The sequence below is a fragment of the Dendronephthya gigantea genome, unplaced genomic scaffold (assembly GCF_004324835.1).
Source record: "Dendronephthya gigantea isolate DGI-Jeju-01 unplaced genomic scaffold, DenGig_1.0 000004F, whole genome shotgun sequence".
Classification (NCBI taxonomy): domain Eukaryota; kingdom Metazoa; phylum Cnidaria; class Anthozoa; order Malacalcyonacea; family Nephtheidae; genus Dendronephthya; species Dendronephthya gigantea.
Genome location: NW_021163014.1, coordinates 2051157 through 2075073, shown reverse-complemented (window position 1 = coordinate 2075073; position 23917 = coordinate 2051157). Strand labels below are relative to the sequence as shown.

The 23917-nt window shown below is 33.5% G+C and overlaps 2 protein-coding genes across 2 annotated transcripts; both read left to right on the top strand.

Moving 5' to 3' along the window:
* Positions 1-94: 94 nt before the first annotated feature.
* Positions 95-6728, top strand: LOC114544874 (dorsal-ventral patterning tolloid-like protein 1). Its single transcript, XM_028563372.1, has 5 exons — positions 95-173; positions 4705-4850; positions 5230-5434; positions 5948-6093; positions 6479-6728. Exons 1-5 carry the CDS (start codon positions 95-97, stop codon positions 6710-6712), a joined length of 810 nt encoding a protein of 269 aa, XP_028419173.1. The 3' UTR covers positions 6713-6728.
* A 2027-nt stretch (positions 6729-8755) lies between these two features.
* Positions 8756-21174, top strand: LOC114544863 (cubilin-like). Its single transcript, XM_028563360.1, has 12 exons — positions 8756-8804; positions 9030-9368; positions 12280-12519; positions 13456-13566; positions 13683-13799; positions 14262-14333; positions 16602-16841; positions 16945-16968; positions 17310-17393; positions 20251-20396; positions 20607-20808; positions 21041-21174. The coding sequence occupies exons 1-12, from the start codon at positions 8756-8758 to the stop codon at positions 21172-21174; spliced, it is 1758 nt and encodes a 585-aa protein (XP_028419161.1).
* The last annotated feature ends 2743 nt before the right edge of the window (positions 21175-23917 follow it).

Genomic DNA, 23917 nt, shown 5'->3' with positions numbered 1-23917 from the left:
AAACTGCTTAGCAAGAGGGTCATTTGAATTATCCAAATGAAAATTGAAATCTCCAACGATCAAAAGTTGTCTGGGTGATGCAATAATTCCTTCCATGAAAGATGAAAACTCTTCAAAGAATAAAGTGGATGTCAGCGAGTTAGCCGATGAAGGTGGCGGTCGATATACCCAACGTTAGTTTTAAGGATGCTAGAACAGCAAATGTGTATCGATATTTTGACAAAATTTTGTCAAGACTATGCTAGTGGCACGTACCTAGTGGTGTCGTCATCATTTTGAATTGCAAACAAGAAACTGACTTTAGATGCGTGCATTTTAGTCATAGGAGAACGATGGCGAAGAATACGCGCAAAATAAGTTTTATTTAAATGAACAGGGAAGTATTTTTGTCCACTATGGCGTTCCATACATTTGGCTGTACAATGCCTAAAGTATATATATACAACATATGGTTGATTTTAAAAATGTCAAAAAACGACCACGGACCTATACCACCCAAATTTGAACAAAATTGTATTTTTTGCACACTACAATAACTGGGGCTTATCATAAAATATAAATTAGTTTGATCGGAAACAGGGCATTTTTTAACTGTATAACTACTGGGGAATTTTCCCCAGTAGGCCCTGTGCCTGCCCCAGTAGTGAACCTTGATTCCCTGATAGAATGGGCCCTTTTGTCACTGTAAAGGGTTGGTAATTTATCAGTGGTAACATATGGGTCGTGAAATTTGTTCGAAGAAATAAACACCTATGTAATTACGTGAGACATCTGTATGTATAATAGACGATTCCCTTTATTGAGATTTAGTAGCGCTTTGCATCATGGTTATAGTAGTATCTTTGATTGCCAAGCCACATGTAAATTTTTTGTCTACACCTGTGCAAGAGCGTTTGGGAAAGTTAGGGCAGGTGTATAAGGAATGACCAACAACAAAATCGTGAGGAAAACATTGAAACATTTAATATTTTCATTCAAAACTGTCTTGAATGTCAGTGATAACACCATAACCATAATGCAAAGCGCTACTAATTCTTAATAAGGGGAATCGTCTATTACATATTTGTCTTGTAATCGTCTATTACATATTTGTCATGGGCCCTAATACACACTTTACCCCACTAGTCAAAATTCCTTAAAAAATGCCCTGATCGGAAACAATTCTGCACTGAATTTTAATGGCTAAACTTAAGGTTTGCATAAAGTCCCTTTTTGACAAAAACGACCTAAATAAAAACCTATGGATTTTTTAGATGAAAATTGTTTATTCAGTAAATTAATTGTTATGGATTTTGTAATATGAACTAAGGAAGGTATCTATATGGCTCAAAGTATCTATATTCAAATTCTACTCAAGAGGCTCACAGCAAAGAATCATTTTCTTATTCTAACTTGTTGCAGGAAATGTTTTCTTCAAACAAGAATTTTTTTGCTAGGGAGAATAGAGAGAAAAAAAATTCTAACTAAGAATTTGTGCAAGAAAATATTTCTCATCATGAGAAAAATAGATTTCTTGTTTTTAGAAAAATATATCTTATAATAAGAAAAGATAAGAAATTTTTTAGCACTCTTTTTCTAGAAATAAGAAATTATAATTTCTTAATTAGATAAAATTAATCCTGAAATAAGAAAATGTTTCTCCTCATATAAGAAAAAAAAATTATTTCAAGAAAAACATCCTTCTTTTAAGAAAAAGTTTCTTCAAATGAGACAATTTTGACAATTAAAAATAGCTGAAATTCCTATTAATATATGCTTTTATATGAGTAATAATATACATGGATAATTTACTTACAAAAGTTTAAAATACATCTTATATGACTTTAACATGCTGATACAAGCTAAACTGATCATGATGTCTTGTGCCACTTGAGTATCTTTGAAAATTATAAATTGTAGGACTGTTAATTCTATTTCATAATGTTTTGGATAGTCAAAGTTCGATCAACAAATAGATTGAAGCCAGGAAGGCAACAACTGCATCAGATATCTTTTCAGCTGCTGCCCACATCAACATGTTTTTCAACAATAAAGTGAAAACTTTCCTGGTCAATCAGGATGATTGGAAGATTTCCAATTCATTTTCCACAAAATGCTTTGGATCTTCACGGTCGACCTATTTATACAATACAAACAAAATAAATGCTCATATTAACAATTTAAGTTCACATTATAAATTATACCTGAAAGCCATTTGTGAGCTAGCATTTATACATGTTATATTGTTTAATACCTCTGTATAGAGTTATATGCAGCTAATTCATGGACTAGCTAATTCAATTATCCCTAATTTTGAGGACTTTTGTCAGGCAATCACAGAAATCTTTTTTAGGAGATATAGCATGTTACAATTAAAAAGCCTCCTGGATGCTTGGGAGATGGTTATGTTATTGATATTATTGTGATTTACAACAAATTGAATTTTACTATGCAACAGGGGAAAAGTATTAGTTTTATAATGCATTAAAAATCAATGTAAAATAAAAAAAATTAATGTTATAGTTAACATTACACTGGTAAAAAACCTGCAACTTTAAAATAGTCTTACTTTCAAGGCTTTTTTTTTTCCATTTCCAGAAAATTTACTAGTATATCTTTGATATACTAGTATATCTTTGATATATAGTATATCTTTGATAGATATACTAGTATATCTTTGAGCAATTCATATTTCATAGCATATATAAAGCCTGCATGCAGATCTTCATCTTCTACCATGCCAGTTCCTATAAAAAATTGAAATATTTACCAGGGTGTACGACTTTTCAATTGCAATATGTGTGGGGAGAGGATCTAGATACCATGACGCCAGGTCACACAGCACAAATATCGGATAATAAACGTTTACATGTTAACAGTATCTGAGTATAAAAACGCAAATAACATACTAAAATATGATTAAGCTAATTATAAGACAGTCTTAACTCTTAAAAGTGCGATATTTCCTATTCGTAAAATGGGACTTATAATTATTTTTCCAGTGGCAGAATTTTGAGTTCAGTTCGTAACGAATTTAGAGTACGTTCGGTTTAGTGTTTACTATTAAATTGTATCAATACTCAACAAAATTAATACCTTCCAATATCTGCCCGCATTCTTCGACCACACTAGCGATTTGTTAGAGCAAACTGGTCGTTTCTTGATCCATATTAAAACAAATGAATTGAAAAAAATCGATAAATTATCAGCCATCAGTGAAAACGCGTTACACAACAGCGAAGAAAATTTGAAAAGGACGCGCTTCTTACCCACAATGCCTTTAGCAGCGCGATATGTCCCGCACACGAGGTTATGTTGCAAAAAATGCTCCTTTCCATGATAATTTATGAAAGGAGGCGGATATTCGTTCATTGTAGTTGATAATAATTCTACTGTATAGTACTTTTTTATTATAACCCATTCAGCTTTTGTTTTCTTATTATCTTATTCCAAGAAATTATTTTCTTGAAACGAGGATCAGATAAGGCAAGCTTTATTAATTTTCTCATATTGAGAATTTCAGAATTTATAATAATCTTTCTTATGTAAAGAAATTATTTTCTCAGTTTAAGAAAAAAAATTCCAATTCATAAGAATATAATTTCTTGTGTTAAAATCGGAAAATGTGTGGGTTGATTACATTCTTATTTTAAGAAATTACTTTCTAAACGAGATTTTATATCCTAGAGTTAGAAAAAAAAATCTCAGTTAAAGAAACATTTTCTTTACACAGGAAAAAAATCTTAAAATAAGATATATTTTCTCGATAAGAAAATAATTTTTTGCCGCAGATAGCTATTCTGCGGATGTCAGGTAAATATGTGCTGCGGTAATTGAAAAATGGCTTTATTTTGAAAATGTCAAAAAACGACCATGGACATACCACCCAAATTTAAATCAAATTATACTTTTTGTAAACTACAATACCCAGGGTGTATTGCAAAATATGAATTAGTTTGCTCGGAAACAGTTTTGGGTTTTTTTTTACATAGGTTTTAGCAATAGACTAACGTTTTAATTTCATGTCAAATCAAGCAAAACCTCAGCAATTATTTTAGGTACATCTAATGCTTGGATTTGAAAACTAATGCATGCTTTTACATGAAATACATCTTTTAATTGCAAAAGAAAATCACGTGCAATACAGAATTTCCGTCTAATATTTAACATATACAGTCAAAAGTCCTGATGGTAATACATTTTTCCAATGGCAATTCCAATATTTAATTCTTTGTAAAATAAGATGGTATATTAATAAGATTAGGCACTAAAAGTTCTACGAAACGGCAATTTTTGAACACTGATATGTCAAAGGATTACATTTTATCTTATTCATTGTGATCACAGGCAGTTACCTAGCTAAAAAAAACAGTAAAATGATAATCATACAATCCTAACTTCTATATGAACTGCACATAGCGAATTATTGTATAACATTCCACCGTCCTTAATTATTTGGCAAACCGTAAATCCATTTCTTTAGATGATCACATGCTTTTTATTTTCTGTTAATTCTCATAACTTTCCGAGAGTTATGGTTGTGAAAAAGGCACTGAAACACTCGTACTATTTGAAATCCGGCCGCCATGTTTACATGGAATTGCTTCTATCAACTTCCCATGCTGACTCCAGCAATCTGTGAGCGCTCAATACGCGAGTTTGTAAAAAATCTCCTCTTAACATTGCCGCATTGTCTTAACTATATAAAATTTTTTTTTCTTGCAGCTCCATGTGGTAAACGCCACCTGTATGATCTTGCTACACTTAAAAGTCCTCTTTATCCCAGTTACTACCCTAACTCTATAGACTGCAACTGGACTATTTCTGGCACCAATGGATCAAGGATTTTGTTAACGTTTACGTCTTTTTCAGTAGGTCATAATTCAGTACATTTTACTTTAATTCGAATGAGGATATAACAGGCCTTTTATCTTGCAGAAATCACAACGTATAAGCATCATCTAGGTTATGAATAATTTCGAATTGAAACGCTCCAGTGCGGATTTTTCCAAATGAAGATCAATAAATATACTTGTTCGTTTACTATGTTAAACATTATCTGCTCTCTCGTGTTAAAAATCTCAATTGATCATGAAAACACTAGTTTTTTTAAGGTTTCAAATGTTATTAATTCTTTTGATATGCACATTCGCGCTGCTTTCTTCTATCGATCAATTCCGCCAGTGGAATTATAATGCTTTTTATGTACTTTGATATATACGGCCAGCAAAGTTTTTTTTTTACTTTTAGCTGGAAAGACATCTAAGTTGTAATTATGATTATTTGGACGTTTATGATGGTGACTCCCCGAATGCATCAAAAATTGACCGATATTGTGGAAACGAATTACCACGAAGTCTGATATCATCTGGATCACACCTCTTTATTGCGTTCCACTCGGATAGTAGTGAACGAAGACCAGGATTTGTTTTGAATTTAATCTCAAATAAATTTCGTAAGTTTACGTACAGCTTTAACTCTAAGATAACATGACGAACATTGAAAATCCATATACATGGAAACTGTCTGATTATCCAATAAAGTTGTATTATATACCATTTATGAACCGAATTTGATGTCCGTTCCAGGAAAATATCAGACCCAGGTCTTGACAGTACGCACCGAGCGATAGCGAGGTCCGTACATAATTATAAAGACCGAAAAAAGAATTTGTCGGGTCGCATTATTTTCTTCTCTTCCATGTGCCCCACTAATTTTTCTGTCTTAGAAAGTAAGCGTAACAAGGCGTACCTTCTTATCAAGATATTTAACATTACGCATTGTATTAACTATATAAAATATAAATCAGGATTATTATTTCTTTTTTTTAAGGGCACCGCTACGTCGTTAACAACTCCAGCTAATTAACACTCCGTATTTTTTATTAAAAAGTAGCTAGCTCATAAAATCAAATCAAACTTGAACAGAAGTTTTCATTGCAATACATGATTTCTTACTTTTGTTGCAGATCCATGTGGCAAAAGCCACCTGTATGCTCCTGCTACACTTAAAAGTCCTCTTTATCCCAGTTACTACCCTAACTCTATAGACTGCAACTGGACTATTTCTGGCACCAATGGATCAAAGATTTTGTTAACGTTTACATCTTTTTCGGTAAGTCCTAATGAGGTATACATATTTACTTTAATTCGAAAGAGGATATAACAGGCCTTTTATCTTGCAGAAATCACAACGCATAAGCATCATCTATAGGTAATGAATAATTTCGGATTAAAACGCTCCAGTGCGAATTTTTCCAAATGAGGAAAAATAAACATATACTTGTTTGTTTAGCCTACTATGTTAAACATTAATTGCTCTCTCGTCTAAAAATCTCAATTGATCCTGAAAACATTAGTTTTTTTAAGGTTTCAAATGCTATTAGTTTTTTCGATATGCACATTCGCGCTGCTTTTTTTTATCGATCAATTCCGCCAGTGGAATAAATGCTTTTTATGTACTTCGATACGGCCAGCAAAGTATTTTTTTTTACTTTTAGCTGGAAATACATTTAAGATGTGATTATGATTATTTGGACGTTTATGATGGTGACTCCTCGAATGCATCAAAAATTGGCCGATATTGTGGAAACCAATTACCACGAAGTCTGACATCATCTGGATCCCACCTGTTTATTGCGTTCCACTCGGATAGTAGTGAACAAAGACCAGGATTTGTTTTGAATTTTTCAAATAAATCTCGTAAGTTTACGTACAGCTTTAAGATAACATGACGAACATTGAAAAGCCATACATAGAAACTGTCTGATTATTCAATAAAGTTGTGTTATATACCACATATTAACTGAATTTGATGTCCGTGCTAGAAAGATATCAGAACAAGGTCTTGACAGTACGGATGTAGCGATAGCGGGGTCCGCACAAAAAAAACGAGGTCCGTTATTTTTTCCAGTACGGACCGAACGTATTCGGTTAAAAGGGGATTTATTAATGGCATACAGTATTTAGTTTATTTATTTATACTATGCGCTGCAGCATTCTTGCCGGCTCTTTCGCCAACCATTCCCCAAGCAAGCACTGAAGTGGCTTCCTAAACTTTGTTTTTTACTCGTTGAATAAGAATGATAGAGTATGCAGTAATATAAACAACAATCAAAGATGAATAAATATAGTATTCACATGTACCCATAAGAAGCCCAGACAAATGAGTTGAAGTTAATAAAAATCCGTAAAACAGGTGAGATATGTTTTAAAAAGAATTAAAGTATGTAATATGCTACAAAACTATTGTTAGCACCATGTATGTAGCGTTCTCCACTGGCGCTGCCATTTGACTATGGAACTAGTGACGTAACTTATTTTATTATTGGGAAGGATGGAAACTCTTGTCTCAATTTTCAACATGCTGACAAATTAAAACACAAATTACTATAGTAAAACGGCACGCCAACTGCTAAATGCCTACCGTAGGTTTAAGTTAAATAATCAAACTATACTTTCATAATAAAAATAATGCTGAATTCAAAGGAAAGCGCTGGAAAAACGTACACAAACTTTGTAAATTTGCCAAAATTTTCGTGAATACATGCGGGATGTAACTACCTGCCCAAAATGGCGGCGGCAGAAGAATCTGATTGGTCGAGAAAAGTAAACAAAGTATGATCGACCAATCAGATTGGTGGAGAAAGGTAAACAAAGAATGATTGACCAATGAGATTCTTCTGCTGCCGCCATTTTAGGTAGGTAGTTATATCCCGCATGTATTCACAAAAATTTCGGCAAATTTACAAAGTTTGTGTACGTTTTTCCAGCGCTTTCCTTTGAATTCAGCATTATTTTTATTATGAAAGTATTGTTTGATTATTCAACCTAAACCTACGGTAGGCATTTAGCAGTCGGCGTGCCGTTTTACTATAGTAATTTGTGTTTTAATTTGTCAACATGTTGAAAATTGAGACGAGAGTTTCCATCTTTCCTAATAATATAGTAAGTTACGTCACTAGTTGCATAGTCAAATGGCAGCGCCACCGGAGCACGGAACATACATGGTTCTAACAGCAGTTTTGTAGCATATTACATACTTTAATTCATTTTAACACATATCTCAAGTGTTTTACGGATTTTTATTAACTTCAACTCATTTGTCTGGGCTTCCTATGATGTACCGAATAATTATTCGTCCATTCTCCATCGATATTTTTCGTGTCAAAAAGAAAAGTGCAAGCTTGTTTTGGCTCAGAAATACGAGACTTGGACCGTTTCTACAGCAACGGTCTAATGCTGGGGGATTACAGACCGGCAAAGAACCAATCAGCACACCCCATTTAGTCACAAGACCACGTGCCATATATAACAAAAGAAAATATTACTACTATCGATGATCCATATCATTGACTATCATTAAACAAATCCATGTGTTTCCATACTCACGGTCATGTCTCTAACCGTCGCTTAACTACTTATACTCTAAATATACTAAGTTAACTTAGTATCCCCCCTTTACACTACATTGGATTTAACTGCCAAAATTTGGCTGTAAAAACATGAGACGATTAATAAAATAGACATTAAAGCTTTTTTTACACTGTGCACTCAATTTATTGGCACGAGGCGGCTAAAATGGGCACCCGTGCATATTTCTTCCGCGCTTAGCCATTGTTTTGGTGGCCTGAGCACTAATAAAATTGGGCACGGATACCCATTTTAGTCGTGCAGTGCAGTTAATGAATAAAAATTATCGTTATAAACGCGTATAAAGAGTATTTTGACGACTCGATAATTTCAAAAAATGTTTAATCGAAATGTGACATGCACTTATGAGGGGTCGGTTGAGAGACGTCGCTATTTTCAAGACAAGTTGTATCGGTTTGTGCTAAATTTTGAAAGGGGAAAGTTGTGATTTATGGGGGTGATTCCTTTTCTTCTTGTGATCCGCTGCTTTTCATCGCAATTCCACTAAATTTTCTTTTTAAATAAATGTTGGTCACAAAATCATTTTAATCACTCAAAACAAAAAGTTATAGAATGTTTAGTATCAATTCTTTACGCTGCACTACTTGCATCAAATTATAGTGTGCTGATACGTTTTAGGTGGAAATCAAACACAATGCAAGAAGCGAATCGACCTTGGATTTCTATTGGACAGTTCTGGCAGTATCGGGCTGACTAATTTTGATAAAACAAAAGCTTTTGTAAAAGACCTTATTGCCTATTTCAAGATTTCGCAAAATAACACAAGAATATCCGTGATATCATATGCGTCAACGTCAATATTGCATTTCTTCTTTTCTCAAAAATTTCTATCGCCACAAGATCTTTATACAGCAATTGATAACATTTCGTACAGTGGTGGAGGAACTAACACCCACGAGGGGTTGATGCTAGCCTATAAAGATATGTTTAATGGCAAGAATGACGTCCAGTCTCCAGGTTTGTAAACTGTCAATATATGAACGAGGTTTATAATACTGCTTATTATATACAGCGCACATTAATCTATTCTGTTTTTATAGTTATAATAATGAACGTTTTAAAACGTGGTTAATTTTTCTATATCGATGATATGTTTTGTATAGAATCTATTATTATAACCTTACATTCATCAGCGCCGCGATCAGTTCTGTCCTTAATTCGCATATTGCGTGGCAATTGTGTAGCGATTCATACTTTCGAATCAACAAAAAAGTTTTTAAATTGTGTTACGAAATGCGAATATATAATGTAATTTAGCATTGTTAAGAAATAGAAGGTCAATATAGATGAGGAAATTACTTGGGAACATGTCACATAAAATGAAGTGTAAAGTAAATATTATTATGACCCTTCGGAATCACAAAATTACTTTTCCTGCCACAAGTGACAGCCCATGGGATTTCCTCCGAAACAATAGTATGTCGTACAAAGTACAAGTGTCACGACTCAAGAACATAAGTTCTAGGCGGATACTAGTTTATGTCAATCATGTCTTTGTTATATATTGCTCGGTTAAGCACTTGAAGCCTTACGTCACTAAAAGCTTAATTCGATGAAATTATTAGTAAAATAGTTTATAAGTTGAGATACGGTTCACAGAGTAATAAGTTGATAATTGTACTTTAAGTTGATGATAAATATTTTAAGTTGTGAACAAGTTTTAACAGTGATCGATTAAGTAAAAGACCAACTTGACTAGTGCGTCACCGGCCTTAAGTAAACAAAGTATGAGAGCTGAACCGAGCTTCTAACGCCAACCCACACTTACAACCTACAACGCTGATTGGATTGTGTGAATCACATCACCTTGCACAGGGCGTCTCCAAGATCCCCTCAAATTTTATTATAAAAGGAGGCGCTCAGCAACAGAACAGTCAGTGGACTAGCGGAGTAAAGATTAACTTATGAAACGTTAAGAAGCTCAACGACAGAACTGACGAAGAAGACAAGAACAGAAAACAACGAGATCCGAAAGGACGAATAATCAGAAGAGAAGAGAAGAACGGAGTCAGAAGAGAACATTAGTGAACTTTAGTAAAAGCTTGTACAAGATCTCCTACCTCGCGTAAATACAAATAAAAGTTACTTAACAATTGCTTTGAAATTATAATGTTTTTCCTACGCTTTCTGTATTTATTAAAACCTTCATTTAAAACAAATGTAACCACTTATGAATGCGCAATATCTTAGCATTTGCCTTCTACTCCCCCCCCCCCCTCCTAGTTCCGTAGGAAGCACGATAATTGGCGTATGAAGCACATATTTATGCTGCCCAAATTTACGTGCTTGCCTTAAAAAAGTCCTAATCTTCACCATCAGAAGGAGCATTGTGAAATGTCTGTTTAAAGTGCCTGTATCACTCGTTGGATCTTTATGCATTTGAAAAGAACGTAAAAAGTTGGCTAACATATTTAAAACGTTTTTTGATTCAGTGCAATAATTTCGAAGATACAAGCCTCTAAACTACCTGCGGTTCCAGAGTCCCAATCTCCTGGGTTTAAACACGGCTATTTAATTTTAAACTGCACATTGTTTACAGGAGCCTGGGACTCAAGAACTGCAGGTTGTTTAAAGGCTAGAATCTTCAAAATTATTACACTATTTCAAAAAACATTTTTAATATATTAACTAATTTTCTACATTCTTTTCAAATTCATAAGAATTCCACGAGTGACATAGGCACTTTGATACAAACGTTGATCAACCACAAAAAGTGGTATGTATTAATTAAACATGAGAAAAAATCAGCTAGTGGTTTTTAGAAACCCCTTAGGTATATAAATTGATAACAGAAAGATTTCAAAGTAACAACGTCCATATTATTGTAATTAAAAAGTGGGAGGCAAATGATGCACATATTTCACGGTGCATGACGAATATTGTATGATAGATGATAGATAGATAACTTTATTAAAGGTGTAAATTAAAATATAGCAGTACTGAAACCACTAAATAAGGACACAACAGAAAAATGAATAAATACTATACTACACTAGTTAAAATGATAAATATGTTTAAAAGTAATATTAAAAATTTAGTTGATTTAAAATATATACAGTATTTCCAATTAAAAATAGTTATGACTGATATGTACATGTACAGCAGCTCTCACAGCTGTTGCCATTTAATAAATCAGTTAGATTTAAGCGTCTAACGGCTTTTTTGAAACATGGCAATGAGGTTGATGATCTTACTCTAGCTGGTGATCTTACTCTAACATTATTTGATATTTTACGTTACGTATATCGCTGTATGACCAGTAGGGATGAAATTACAATAGCGACAGCCATCCTGCCACTATAATTTCAGGAAATGTATTGCTTTTTAGAAAAAAATGAATGTTACAAATGCGATAAGCAAGCGTCGTGTATTAATACTAATGGCACGCTGCACTGCTCTTGCAACAACGGTGTCACTGGAAATGGATCTTCATGCACAGGTCCGTTCCTCTGTAATCTTTAAAAACCTTCATTTCAAACAAAGCATGTAACCACTTATAAATGCGTCCTATCTCCAATATCTTAGCATTTCAGTTTAGGTAGGGGCCCCCAAGTTCCGTAGGAATCACGGAAATTGGCGTAGGTAGCAGATATTCGTATACTCGTGTTAAAAGAATTGGAAAAAACGATCAATTTGAAAGAAATTAAAAGTAATTAATCTCGCACAATATGAATATGAATATATGCTTTCTAATTTTCATGCTTCCTACACCACCGATCCCGCTCACCCAATTTCTAAATGACTTTTTAAATCGTAGCTAGCTAATCTGCCTTGTATGCCGGCCAATATCCTATCCGAAGAGGAAGAAAAACGTGGAAAAGTGCTTGTGGCATATTTCCCACCACTTTATTCTTGTTGATTTTTTTAGAAACAAAGAAAATTTTGATTGTTTTTACGGATGGCCAAATTCATGAAAGTTTTGAACAACCTTCGCAAGAACTAAAAAACATTGGTGTCGTAATATATTCAATTGGAATTGGATCTGGAATCGATGTCTCGGAGCTGGAAACAATGGCTTCTCCCGCTTCAAAAGATCACGTGTTCCTTTTGCGAAACTTTTACGAATTATCTGCTTTGGAACAAAATATATCTTATTCGGCTTGCAATGGTAATTTTTGGAATATGTTCAGACTGATAACTAATATATGGAAAATAGTTTCTAGTTTATATTGTATAGATGCCCTCTCTGAGTATATTGTATAATCCCCAGTGGAAAATCTGGACATTGATAATGCAAGTCATTTAAATGATAAGATATTTTGACTTCACCGCACCTATAGTATTTTGATTTGTAGCGAATGCACATATAAACAAAGACATTAATTCTTGCAGTGGCGTATCGGACGAAGATGAGGCCCTTAGGTATATTGGGTGTGGGGCCCTAGTTGTTTGTCATGTTTTTTTCTTTTGAAAAATAATTTGAGAGCTGAAGCTTGTAAATTTACATTAGTGTATTACTTCATTAGTTCGAGCTTTTATCATACACTACAGAACTGATTCATATATAATCATGTTGATAATGAATGATTTTGTAACTTAATAATTGTAGATAAGAAAAATGTAAACGTCAAAGTGTTTAATACCAACCGTCTTTTTTCAGCCTATTTGGCCCCAGATTTGTACTTTCGTTTTCCAGACATTTTGTTTTAAATACAAAATTTAGGACGCGCAGAACTTCCTGTAAGAATTAATAAGAATAACTCTGTTATGTTCGCTATGGAAGTAATAGAGCATGGATAATAGAATAGAAAATTCAGCTATGGCCGATGGATGCTCTATTATTTAATCTACCATCATTATTGCTGCATTTTCCTTTGCAATCAACCTCATACCCTGGACCTATCTTTCGCATAACAATTTTTTTCTGTGATACACTGACACGTCGTTTTTTTTTCTTTTCTTGGAGGCCCTTAGATCTTGTGCTAACCCTATACCTTACGTTCGTTACGCTACTGGGTTATATTCATTTACGAAAGGAAGGAATTAATTTTAATTTCAATTATTTTTTAAAGTAGTTTTAAATAATTTTACTATTGCATTCCAGATGATTATGAATGTTACCGCTGCGGTATTCATGCATCGTGTCTCAAAACCAATGGCTCGCTTCACTGCATATGTAACGTTGGTTTTGTTGGAGATGGATATTCATGCACAGGTACGGTATAATCAAAAGCTAAAATTCACGCAAGAATTTTTTCCATATCTACTAAATATCTTATATTTATACAAAATTGCATGACGTTTGTATTTGTTGCTGATCTTATATTTCAGATGTAAATGAATGTCAAAATGGAACTAACGTTTGCAATCGTAATGCGTCGTGCAACAATACAATTGGCTCTTTTAACTGTCTTTGCAACACCGGCTATATCGGTGATGGAATAACATGTACGGTATACGTAGATAAATATTTGTTTAACTTAAATATAGTTTTATAAATCTCAAATATGCATGTATTTCAAATGATTTTGTATACGGTGCAAACCTCTCAAAACCCATCCCATCCAGTTCCTGTGTTTTTGCGCTACGGAGCATTTCTTGCTGCCACTTTGAAAAATCCGCTTGGGACACTTAGGTGATAATCACGTAATAATCTGAGGTCGCTCGACCAATCAGCGGCCAAAATTTTTATTGATCACTTGTTTAATAATACTAAATAAACATTAGCGGCCAAAATTTTTATTGATCACCTGTTTTATTATACTAAATAAACATTAATCTATTAATTATCCCCATAATAACCATCTAGAGACGAGTCTGCATCTTTTAGCGTTTCGAAGGCCACTACATGTAACTGTACTATTAGTGTGTTGTTTTAATGCCTAATGCCGTTATCTATACGTTTTACAGGTAGAAACGTTACAATCTGCACGAAAAAGATCGACCTTGGATTTTTAATGGACAGTTCTGGCAGCATTCGACGTTATAATTTTGAAAATACCAAATCGTTTATAAAACATTATACGGATTATTTCAAAATTTCTCAAAACGAAACAAGAGTGTCGGTGATAACGTACGCGACAAAGCCAACATTACATTTTAGATTTTCTCGAAAATTCAGGACCCGACGGGATCTTTATTTGGCAATAGATAACATCACATACAACGGAGGGGGAACGAACACCGCGAGGGCTTTATCAGAAGCATATATAGATATGTTTGATACCCAGAATGGTGCTAGGATTTCAGGTATTTGATCATTTGATTTTCGAATTATCAATCCTTTTTTATTTTTTTTAAATCGCGTGCTACCATTATATTTAAGCTTGTCTTACAAATATATAGCTAGGTTTTAAAAAAATAATTCCGATACAAATTTCAATTTTTTTTTCTTGTTTTCAATTTTTTTTCTTGTTTAGTTTTTAGTTTTGAATCATAAACTATATTACTTAAATCATGATAATATATATTTCGAGAAACGAGACGTTCAAAAGAGTGTTGACTATCTACTTCTAATTAAAGATATTGGAATCGCGCGACCAGGATTGAACATAACAGAAAATTGAAACATTCTCTGGTTGTAAATATTTCATTTGTAACAATCTTTCGTCTGCCAGACTGCAGACTTCAACAGGTAGCCAAAAATACAACGACTGACAACAAATACCTATACGGTTTACATGCCTAGGGCTGATATTTACAATATGACAGAACATACAAATAAAAAATATCAAATTCGCCTACATATAACTCTAACAACTATGTGTAAAAAGTTCTATTTCTTCAATAAAAACCGGCATTAATATTGTGCGAGAAATGCCCGGTATGCCACCACTCAAGTGTCGCTCTATTTCGGTAATATGATTAGCAATATTTGAGCCTATTTTATGTGTCACGAAATTCTTGATGTGTTCTGTCTTTCTAGTGATGAAATCCCGCCCTGTCTCACTGATGTAATTTGTCTGCTTTTCAGGTTATCATCTGTCTTTCAGTGATTTGTTGAAGCGTGCGTAAAGGTTTATTTGGGACTCCTATTCCATATTGTTTAAGGAGCCGTTTGAGAGGTTCTCTTAGTCCTTTGACGTATGGTAGAGTAGTGTAGTCAACATTTTTGCATGGCTCAACGTTTCCAAAAAACTCACGAACAAGCTCTTCAGGTGATGTAGCTACCTTATTATTGCGCCCGTTTCTTATATACCTCTGTCAAATTCTATTCCTGCCAGAAGAGCTTGTTCCTGAGTTCTTTTAAAGAGTGGTACCATGCAGAAATGTTGACTACGCTACTCTACCATACGTACTAACAGAACCTCTGAAACGTCTCCTAAAACCATATGGGATCGGAGTCGCAACAAAACCTTTACGAACGATTGAACAAATCATCGAAAGACAGAACATCGCCTGAAAAGCAGACAAATTTATTTATTGCATAAATTGCGCTGACTGTCCGTGGAGTAACATCGTCGAGACAGGGCGGGCTTTCTTCACAAGAAAGAGAAAACACATGAGGAATGTCATTAAGCTTAATTAAAATAGGCTCAAATATTGCTCTGCATGCTTGGTGTTACGACTTTGATAACAGCCCAGTTATTGACAAAGCTATAACTACCGACATAGAGCGACTTGATTCGTAGCATACCGCACTCACAACTAATACCGACAATAATGTTAAGCATTTACGCGATCAATACAAATATTTGTTGAAGAAATAAAACATTTAATTTTACACTGTTCTTAGAGCTATATGTATAGGCGCATTTGATATTAGTTGTTTGTTTCTGTTATATTGTAATCATCAACCCGTAGGCGTGTTTATGTAATTGTAGCTAAACCGTAGGTATTTTTGCAGTTGCCGTATTTTTAACTATAACCGTTGAAGCCTGAAGGCTACAGTCTGGAAGCCGAAAGCTCGTTACAAATTAGATATTTACAACCAGAGAACGTTTCAATTTTTATTATTTACTAATATTTTATAGCAAACTGCAAATGGCCAGGCTTTAGTACAAAAGTTCATTTTATTAAATTGTATCCGGGAGCATAACTCTACCATTTGGCACCAGCCATCAAATCCTGTGTCACACAATCACTGTGTTTCGCGATGGGACGAAAGGGATAAAATATATTAGCCTGATAACAAAATTTAGAAAAAATCGTTGTCATATACATATAACGTATTAACCGAAGACAGATCAGTAAACGTAGTTGTTGCAAATCTTCCGTATTTTTCTTCTTATGCTTGCTAATCATATTTAGGAATAACGAGAATTTTAATAGTTTTGACTGATGGCAAAAGCACTGGAAATGTTCATTATCCTTCTCAACAACTCAAAAACATGGGTGTCGTAATATTCTCAATCGGAGTTGGTTCAGGAATCGATATTTTAGAGCTCGAAACAATGGCTTCCTCTCCTGCAAAAGACCGTGTGTTCCTAATCCACAATTTCAATGAGTTCGCTGATTTGGCTCACAATATGTCATTTGATACTTGCAATGGTATGTTATTAACATCTGTTATGCATTAAATAGAATTGGTAAAATGGTATTATATCTCCCATTCATAAAGTGTTAAAATTAAACGGACCCCTTTCTGTTACAGGCAACACCACAAACATCACGCGAGGTAACTTTTAAAAATAATTTTATTATGTCTAGTAATTTTAAAAAACTATATAGAAAATGGGTAAAAAATATTTCAGTCATGGGTGTTTCAGTAAAAGTATTTAACTGAAGGGAATGGATTAAATATCACCGAAGAATGAATCCGGTATAATTTTTTTTTCTTTTTTTTTTGATTTGTCTCCACCACATCAGGTCCCATCACACGAAGTCGAGGTACCATATGATAACTCATGTAGTGAGTAACTTTCAAATATACCTTTTCACCTAAAAATTCCATCCAGCTTCATATTCGCCGCAAGTAGAGTTTTACCCGTTCTACTTTCCTTTTTTTTTCTTATTCAGGTTTATGTGGAAATACTTCACTTCATACTCCTGGCAGACTCACAAGTCCTTTATATCCTTACTATTACGCCAGAGACACGGATTGTACTTGGATTATTTCTACAACCAATGGAAAAGTTATTTTAGTGCAATTTTTATTCTTCTCGGTACGACACATTTAGCTACGTTCGTAATAGATCTTTTCCAACTTCCATAGTAGGTATATTATTTTTGCCCTAGCCTTAAAACCTAGCTTTGCTGGGTTTTCCAATTTATTAGTATTTTTATTGCGAGTGCGCAATAAATGTCGATGATAATAACCTAGCATTTTTTGTCCATAAAGAAATAATGATAAATAACAATGATCACTCTAAATTCTAAAAATAACGTTATTCTTAAGAAATAATCTTCTCTAATATCTTCGCCTATTATTCCTAACTATTTCCACATAAAACAAAATTTCAACCAAACTTGTTTTTAAATCTACTTGTTTCCCAATTACAAATAACGCATGCTAATTTACAAAATTGTAACAAATTTTCACCTTGTCATCTTTTCCTGACCACAACGAAATGATTGAAAAAACAAATCAGTGAATAACTTCAGCCTCATCCATTTTAAAATGTCAGGGGCCGTGGAGTATCCTTGATTGACGGCGCCAATATTTATATATTCACGTTTATTTTATAATTGATTGTATTCCTGTTCTGCATGTTCACATGCATGAATATATGAATATCATCCCTCCTCCCCCTCTCGGCTTCTTTTGTCCTGTTGTTTAATTTTCTGTAATATCTAGCCGTATCACATTACTTCTATATGCATATGTTCTTATATGTTTCTAATACATGTATTAAACATAAAACCCACGCCAAAGAAATATTTTCCTGGTACATTAAGCAGATTATGTACTCTCGTAACTTTTGTATATATATATATATATATATATATATATATATATATATATATATATATATATATATATATATATATATTATAAATAAATATTATAATATAATATATAATATTATAATATATATATATATATATATATATATATATATATATATATATATATACAAAAGTTACGAGAGTACATAATCTGCTTAATGTACCAGGAAAATATTTCTTTGGCGTGGGTTTTATGTTGATATGATATATGAATAATCGTAACGAATTTAGAGTACGTTCGGTTTACAATAAAATTGTATCAATACTCAACAAAATTAACCTTCTAATATCTGCTCGCATATGATAAGTGATAGAAACTATCGTGATTACGGTACTAACGCATACAAAATCGTCTGGACAGAGTGCTCAATGCTTGCGCAGAGAGATATAACACGGGATGAGAAACACGAGTTACTTAATACGAAACAGTTCTGTAGTAAATACAAGTACGATCGTACTATAATGGACCAGGAACTGCGTGACCGAGTTTCTGAACTGCATTGTATTTACAACAAATAGAGGACAATGTATTTCTATAATCGTTTGCGTATTCTTATATATAGGCTGAATATTAATGATATATAGGCTGAATATTAATGATATTTATATATATTATTTGCTGCACATATAGTCAAGAATTGCTTGTAACTTGCTTCAACGGTCAAAAGTAAAAATTCGAACTCCGTCAATCGATGCGGAATATTGGTTAGAATAATTGTGCCAAGTTGCATTCCGATCAAACAAGTAATGATAGAGCCTTAGGGTTTTTTTAAAGAGCGTCGCCCCCTAACAACAACAACAACAACAACAACAACAACAACAACAACAACAACAACAACAAACACAACAACAACAACAAAAACAACAACAACAACAACAACAACAACAACAAGATTAGCAGCGGTTAGGGACCAAAAATTGGATGAAGTAACTCCTGTTTCTCATCCTGTGTATAAATATATACATTTTTAATTTCCCGGTACAAAAATAAATATAATTGTCTTTTTTATCTGTGCAAAAACTGAAATCATTTCATGCTTTGTCAAATAATATAGTTTGTAAAATTCATATAATGTCAGTTAATATTTAACACGTAAATTTACTGATTGAGCTACAAAAAAAATTTAAATGGTGGATTTACAAATTCGTCATGAAATTTCTTAATTTATAGCTGGAAATCGGTTCGAGTTGTCGACATGATTATTTGGACGTTTATGATGGTAATTCTACGTCTGCAGAACAACTGGGGACATTCTGTGGGGAGCAATTGCCAAGAAATTTTTTTTCAAGTAGTTCAAAGCTCTTCTTCGTATTTCATACGGACAGTAGTGTTCAGCAGCAAGGGTTTGTTCTCGACTACACAAGCAGAAATGGTACGAAATGGTTTAGGTTTATTCCCTTGTACAGCTGAAGTTTTTTACCATTATAGTCTTATATTTTACTTCAACTTTATCTTCATGTCATGCATTCTTACATTACCTGCAAATTTCCCAGGTAAAAATTCGCCATATTCGTTTCTACGAGTGCTTTCTATACTGGAGAACGGAAATTCTGGGGATGAATTTTTAATATTATAGCATCCAAGCTATAACGTGTTATATTTTCTTATATTATTTATAATTTCCTCTTGCCTTAGGCGGGTAACATAGGCATTGAAATTTCTTATCCTATAGTTGAAAAATTTCTTGCACATTGTCTGTAATCATTTGATATTACTAATTGTCAAAAATGGATAGCCTTTATAACTGGAAAATCTATTCTGACCAAAGAACGGGTTCCTTGACTCTTATGCGAAAGCTGTGTTGTATTTTAAACTTTAGCTATTTGAATGCCACGGTTCGTTATTTCTGCAGAGAAGAATGTGTGATGACGGATTTTCGAAGAATTTTGGCTACTTAAACCACAAAAAATGAATGCTGAAAATAGAACAAAATTAATTTAATCGACTATTATTATGAAAAACTAGCATGTAAAGTTTTATCCGTTCTACTTAACTTTTTTTCTTATTTAGATTCATGTGGAAATACTTATCTGCATACTCCTGGCAGACTCACAAGTCCTCGTTATCCCTACGTTTATCCAAAAAACACGAACTGTTCTTGGGTTATTTCTAGTGCCAATGCAAAAAATGTTTGGCTGCAATTTTTACTCTTCTGGGTATGCCATTCACATTTAGCTGCCTCCGAAATATATCTTTTTTAACCTCCATGGTATGGGTATATTATTTTTGCACTATGAGTGTGTGCGTGATAAACTTCGTCCAAGATTATGATCAAGCAAACTTTGTCCAAAAAGAAATATTCTTTCAAATAATGAGGTTTTCAATTGTGGGAATACAAATTATTCATGAAATTTCTCTATTTATAGATAGAAGACAGTTCAAGATGTCAACATGATTATTTGGACATTTATGATGGCAATTCTGTGTATGCGAAAAAACTGGGGAGGTTCTGTGGGAAGCACATACCAAAACCTCTGGTTTCATCTGGTTCAATGATCTTCATCGTATTTTATACCGATTATAGCATTCAGAAACAAGGGTTTGTTCTCAACCACAGGGACACAAATGGTATGAAATTCTGACCTCAGAACGGGTTTTCGACCCGCTGTATTATTATTTTGAACTTTTGCTATTTGAATGCGACGGTTCGTTATTTCGGCAGAGAAGAATGTGTGATGACGGATTTTCTGAAAATTTTGGTGACTTAAAGCAGGAGGAAACGAATGCGGAAGATATAGCAAAAAATTATTGGAATATTAGTTTTAAACTACTAATGTACATTGTTTTATTGCCTTTAAAGATACCAATAATTGTACTGGAGCTTCATGTGGTCCCTATGCAAACTGCGCACATATTAATGGTTCGTACATTTGTGTTTGTAAACCAGGATATAAAGGAAACGGAACAAACTGTACAGGTATTACAGCCACCTAGTTATTTCTATATCAAGTTCCATTAATATACGTTTTGTTTGTGGACTGATTCTATCATTAATTTTTTTGATGCCCTGTGTCCAAAACAACTGAAAGACCGTAAGAGATTTCAGGATTTGAAGCATTATTTCACTATTCACAGCACAAGTGTATAGTGTACATTGAACAAGTTTCTGGAGTGTGGGAGGAAACCGAAAGTTTTTTTCCAAATACGAATTTGAGATTTCGGTGCATGACGTAGCATGGTTCTTTTTTTTTTGCGATGGACAAACGGATCTTATTGAAGGACAAACCGGGTTCCTACGCATTTCTCACGCCTTCAGACTTTCCTGAATAACATTATTATATGCATGCATGGTTAAAAAAGCTAATTGCATGGTTTCAAAATAAAAGCGTAGGATACGTTGTATATAGTAAACCGCATAAATTAGGAATTGAAATTTGTCGATTCTTCATACTACAGCAATATTAATCCATTTTAGATTAATCACTCTTCCGTTTCATTTTGACACTTCAATAATTTCTTCACCATTGTTATATAAGTTTTATTGGAGATAAAAGTTTAATCGTTAATCACAAATATATAGCAGAAATTCTATCCTCACTGTTATTTTCAGGGTGTTATTTTAACACCACTTTTAAGGGATTCTAGGGGTGTAATAGGGGTGTTAAAAAATTCCAGCTAAATAACTCCATAGTTGGATTTAAAATAACACCACGTAAGGGGGTTACGCGCAATGTAACACCATTTTGGGGGTTAAAATAAGTACATTACACCACGTGATCAAGCTGATGCAATCATGCAAAACGAGCTATTTTTCAAAACCTTCGCAAGCACTGCTGGTTCCACAAGAGAATTGCCTGTGTTTTGATAAATTACGACTAAAACCGAAATAAACGAGAAAGAGTCAAAGAAAGATTGGCAGATTTGCTGTATGCAGTTGAAAACGGCCATGTACGTGTTTGAATATCATTTTCATGCCTCTCGGAGTGCGACTGTTTACCTGCCGATTGTGGATATAAATTAAACTGCAGTTCGTGAGCTAAATTCCCTGTCTCAAGAAAGTGTACAGTTGCTCAGCTATCCAGGATACAAACACAATTGCGCTGGAGAAAAGTGTGTAATATATTTTCAATATCTCTACAGAAAAGCTTCAGCAAGTGTCGACAAAATAATTCAATACAAAACTAATGTAGGTTGGTAAAAATATCTTAATATGGAACAGTTGACATGAAAAACATTTGTCATATTCTCATAGTCTAAAGGAAAATAAGGACTTATATGAATTAAATATATTTAATAATAGGATGAATATAGGTATTATATAGTGTAATATATCCTAAGGTATGTAGGCAACTTCAATCACCATATCGAGATGTACACATGAAAACAATCCGAAAATATGTCAATTAATACCTAAAACTGATCTAAAATAACAAGTGAAATGAAATCTACAATATTTTTACTATATACTGCCTATGTTTTAACTTTGAAAACAAGTTATAGAAGCGAGAAAAATGCGAAGTTTTTGATATTTTACTCATTTTTTAAATTAGCCGTTGCTGGACCCGCGCTGTTGACGTTTGAAAATGATGAATTCGTAATCTCATTGGCTGTCACAACAGCGAGAATAAAAAACAGCCAATGAGGTTACGAATTCGTCATTTTCAAACGTTCTTAAAAGTCTACAGCGCGGGTCCAGCATCGGCCTATTCCAAAAATGAGTAAAATATCAAAAACTTTTCGCATTTTTCTCGCTTCTATAACTTGTTTTGAAAGTTAAAACATAGGAACTATATAGTAAAAATATTGTAGATTTTGTTTCACTTGTTATTTTAGATTAGTTTTAGGTATTATTTGACGTATTTTCGGATGGTTTTCATGTGTACATCTCGATATTGTGATTGAAGTTGCCTACCTTATGATATAATTTGTAAAGTTTTTAGAATGCCTTTGTTTGTTCTTTAAAAGAAAAATGTTTAGATTTCTGATGATTTATTATACGAAACTTTAATATGAAGTTGTATTTATGTTGTAAATATTGTAGATTGGATATAAAGTAATAAAATTTTGCTCAAATTTTTGTATGATTCTTTATTTCTTTCCGGATATTATAGCGGGATCCTGAAAACGGGGTTATTTTAACCCCAAAATAGGAGTTAAATGTAACTCCCAAAATGGGGATTAAAATTTAACTCCAGAAACGGTGTTATTTGTAACCCCAAAAAAAGGATTATTTTCGATTAAATCTCGTAACCCCTGTTTTTGGTGTTAAAATAACACCCTGAAAATAACAGTGCTGTAGTAGAAATAAGAAATATCAAAGCCTTAATTACCAAAATGAATTTTATACATCTCCCTTTAGATATCAATGAATGTCAATCAAATCCCTGCAATGAGAAAGCAATTTGTGGCAACATTGCGGGTTCGTATAATTGTACTTGCCATGTCGGTTTTGAAGGCGACGGAAGGAGGTGTACAGGTACACATTATCAGTGGCGAAGTCAGCCTGCATGACGATTTATTCATGCTACGCAAGTTTTATGTTATTATCATTATGTATTGATTTCTTTAGAAATTCATTGTTTTCACAGTCAATGAACACCAAAATATTAGTATAGCATGACTAAATTGTCTGGCTGGTTACGCAACTGCATATTATGAACAAAAACTACGATTATCATAGTGCATAACCAGAAAAAGTCGCTCTATAATGGATGTCTAAGCCGGGCGTCCTTGTAAG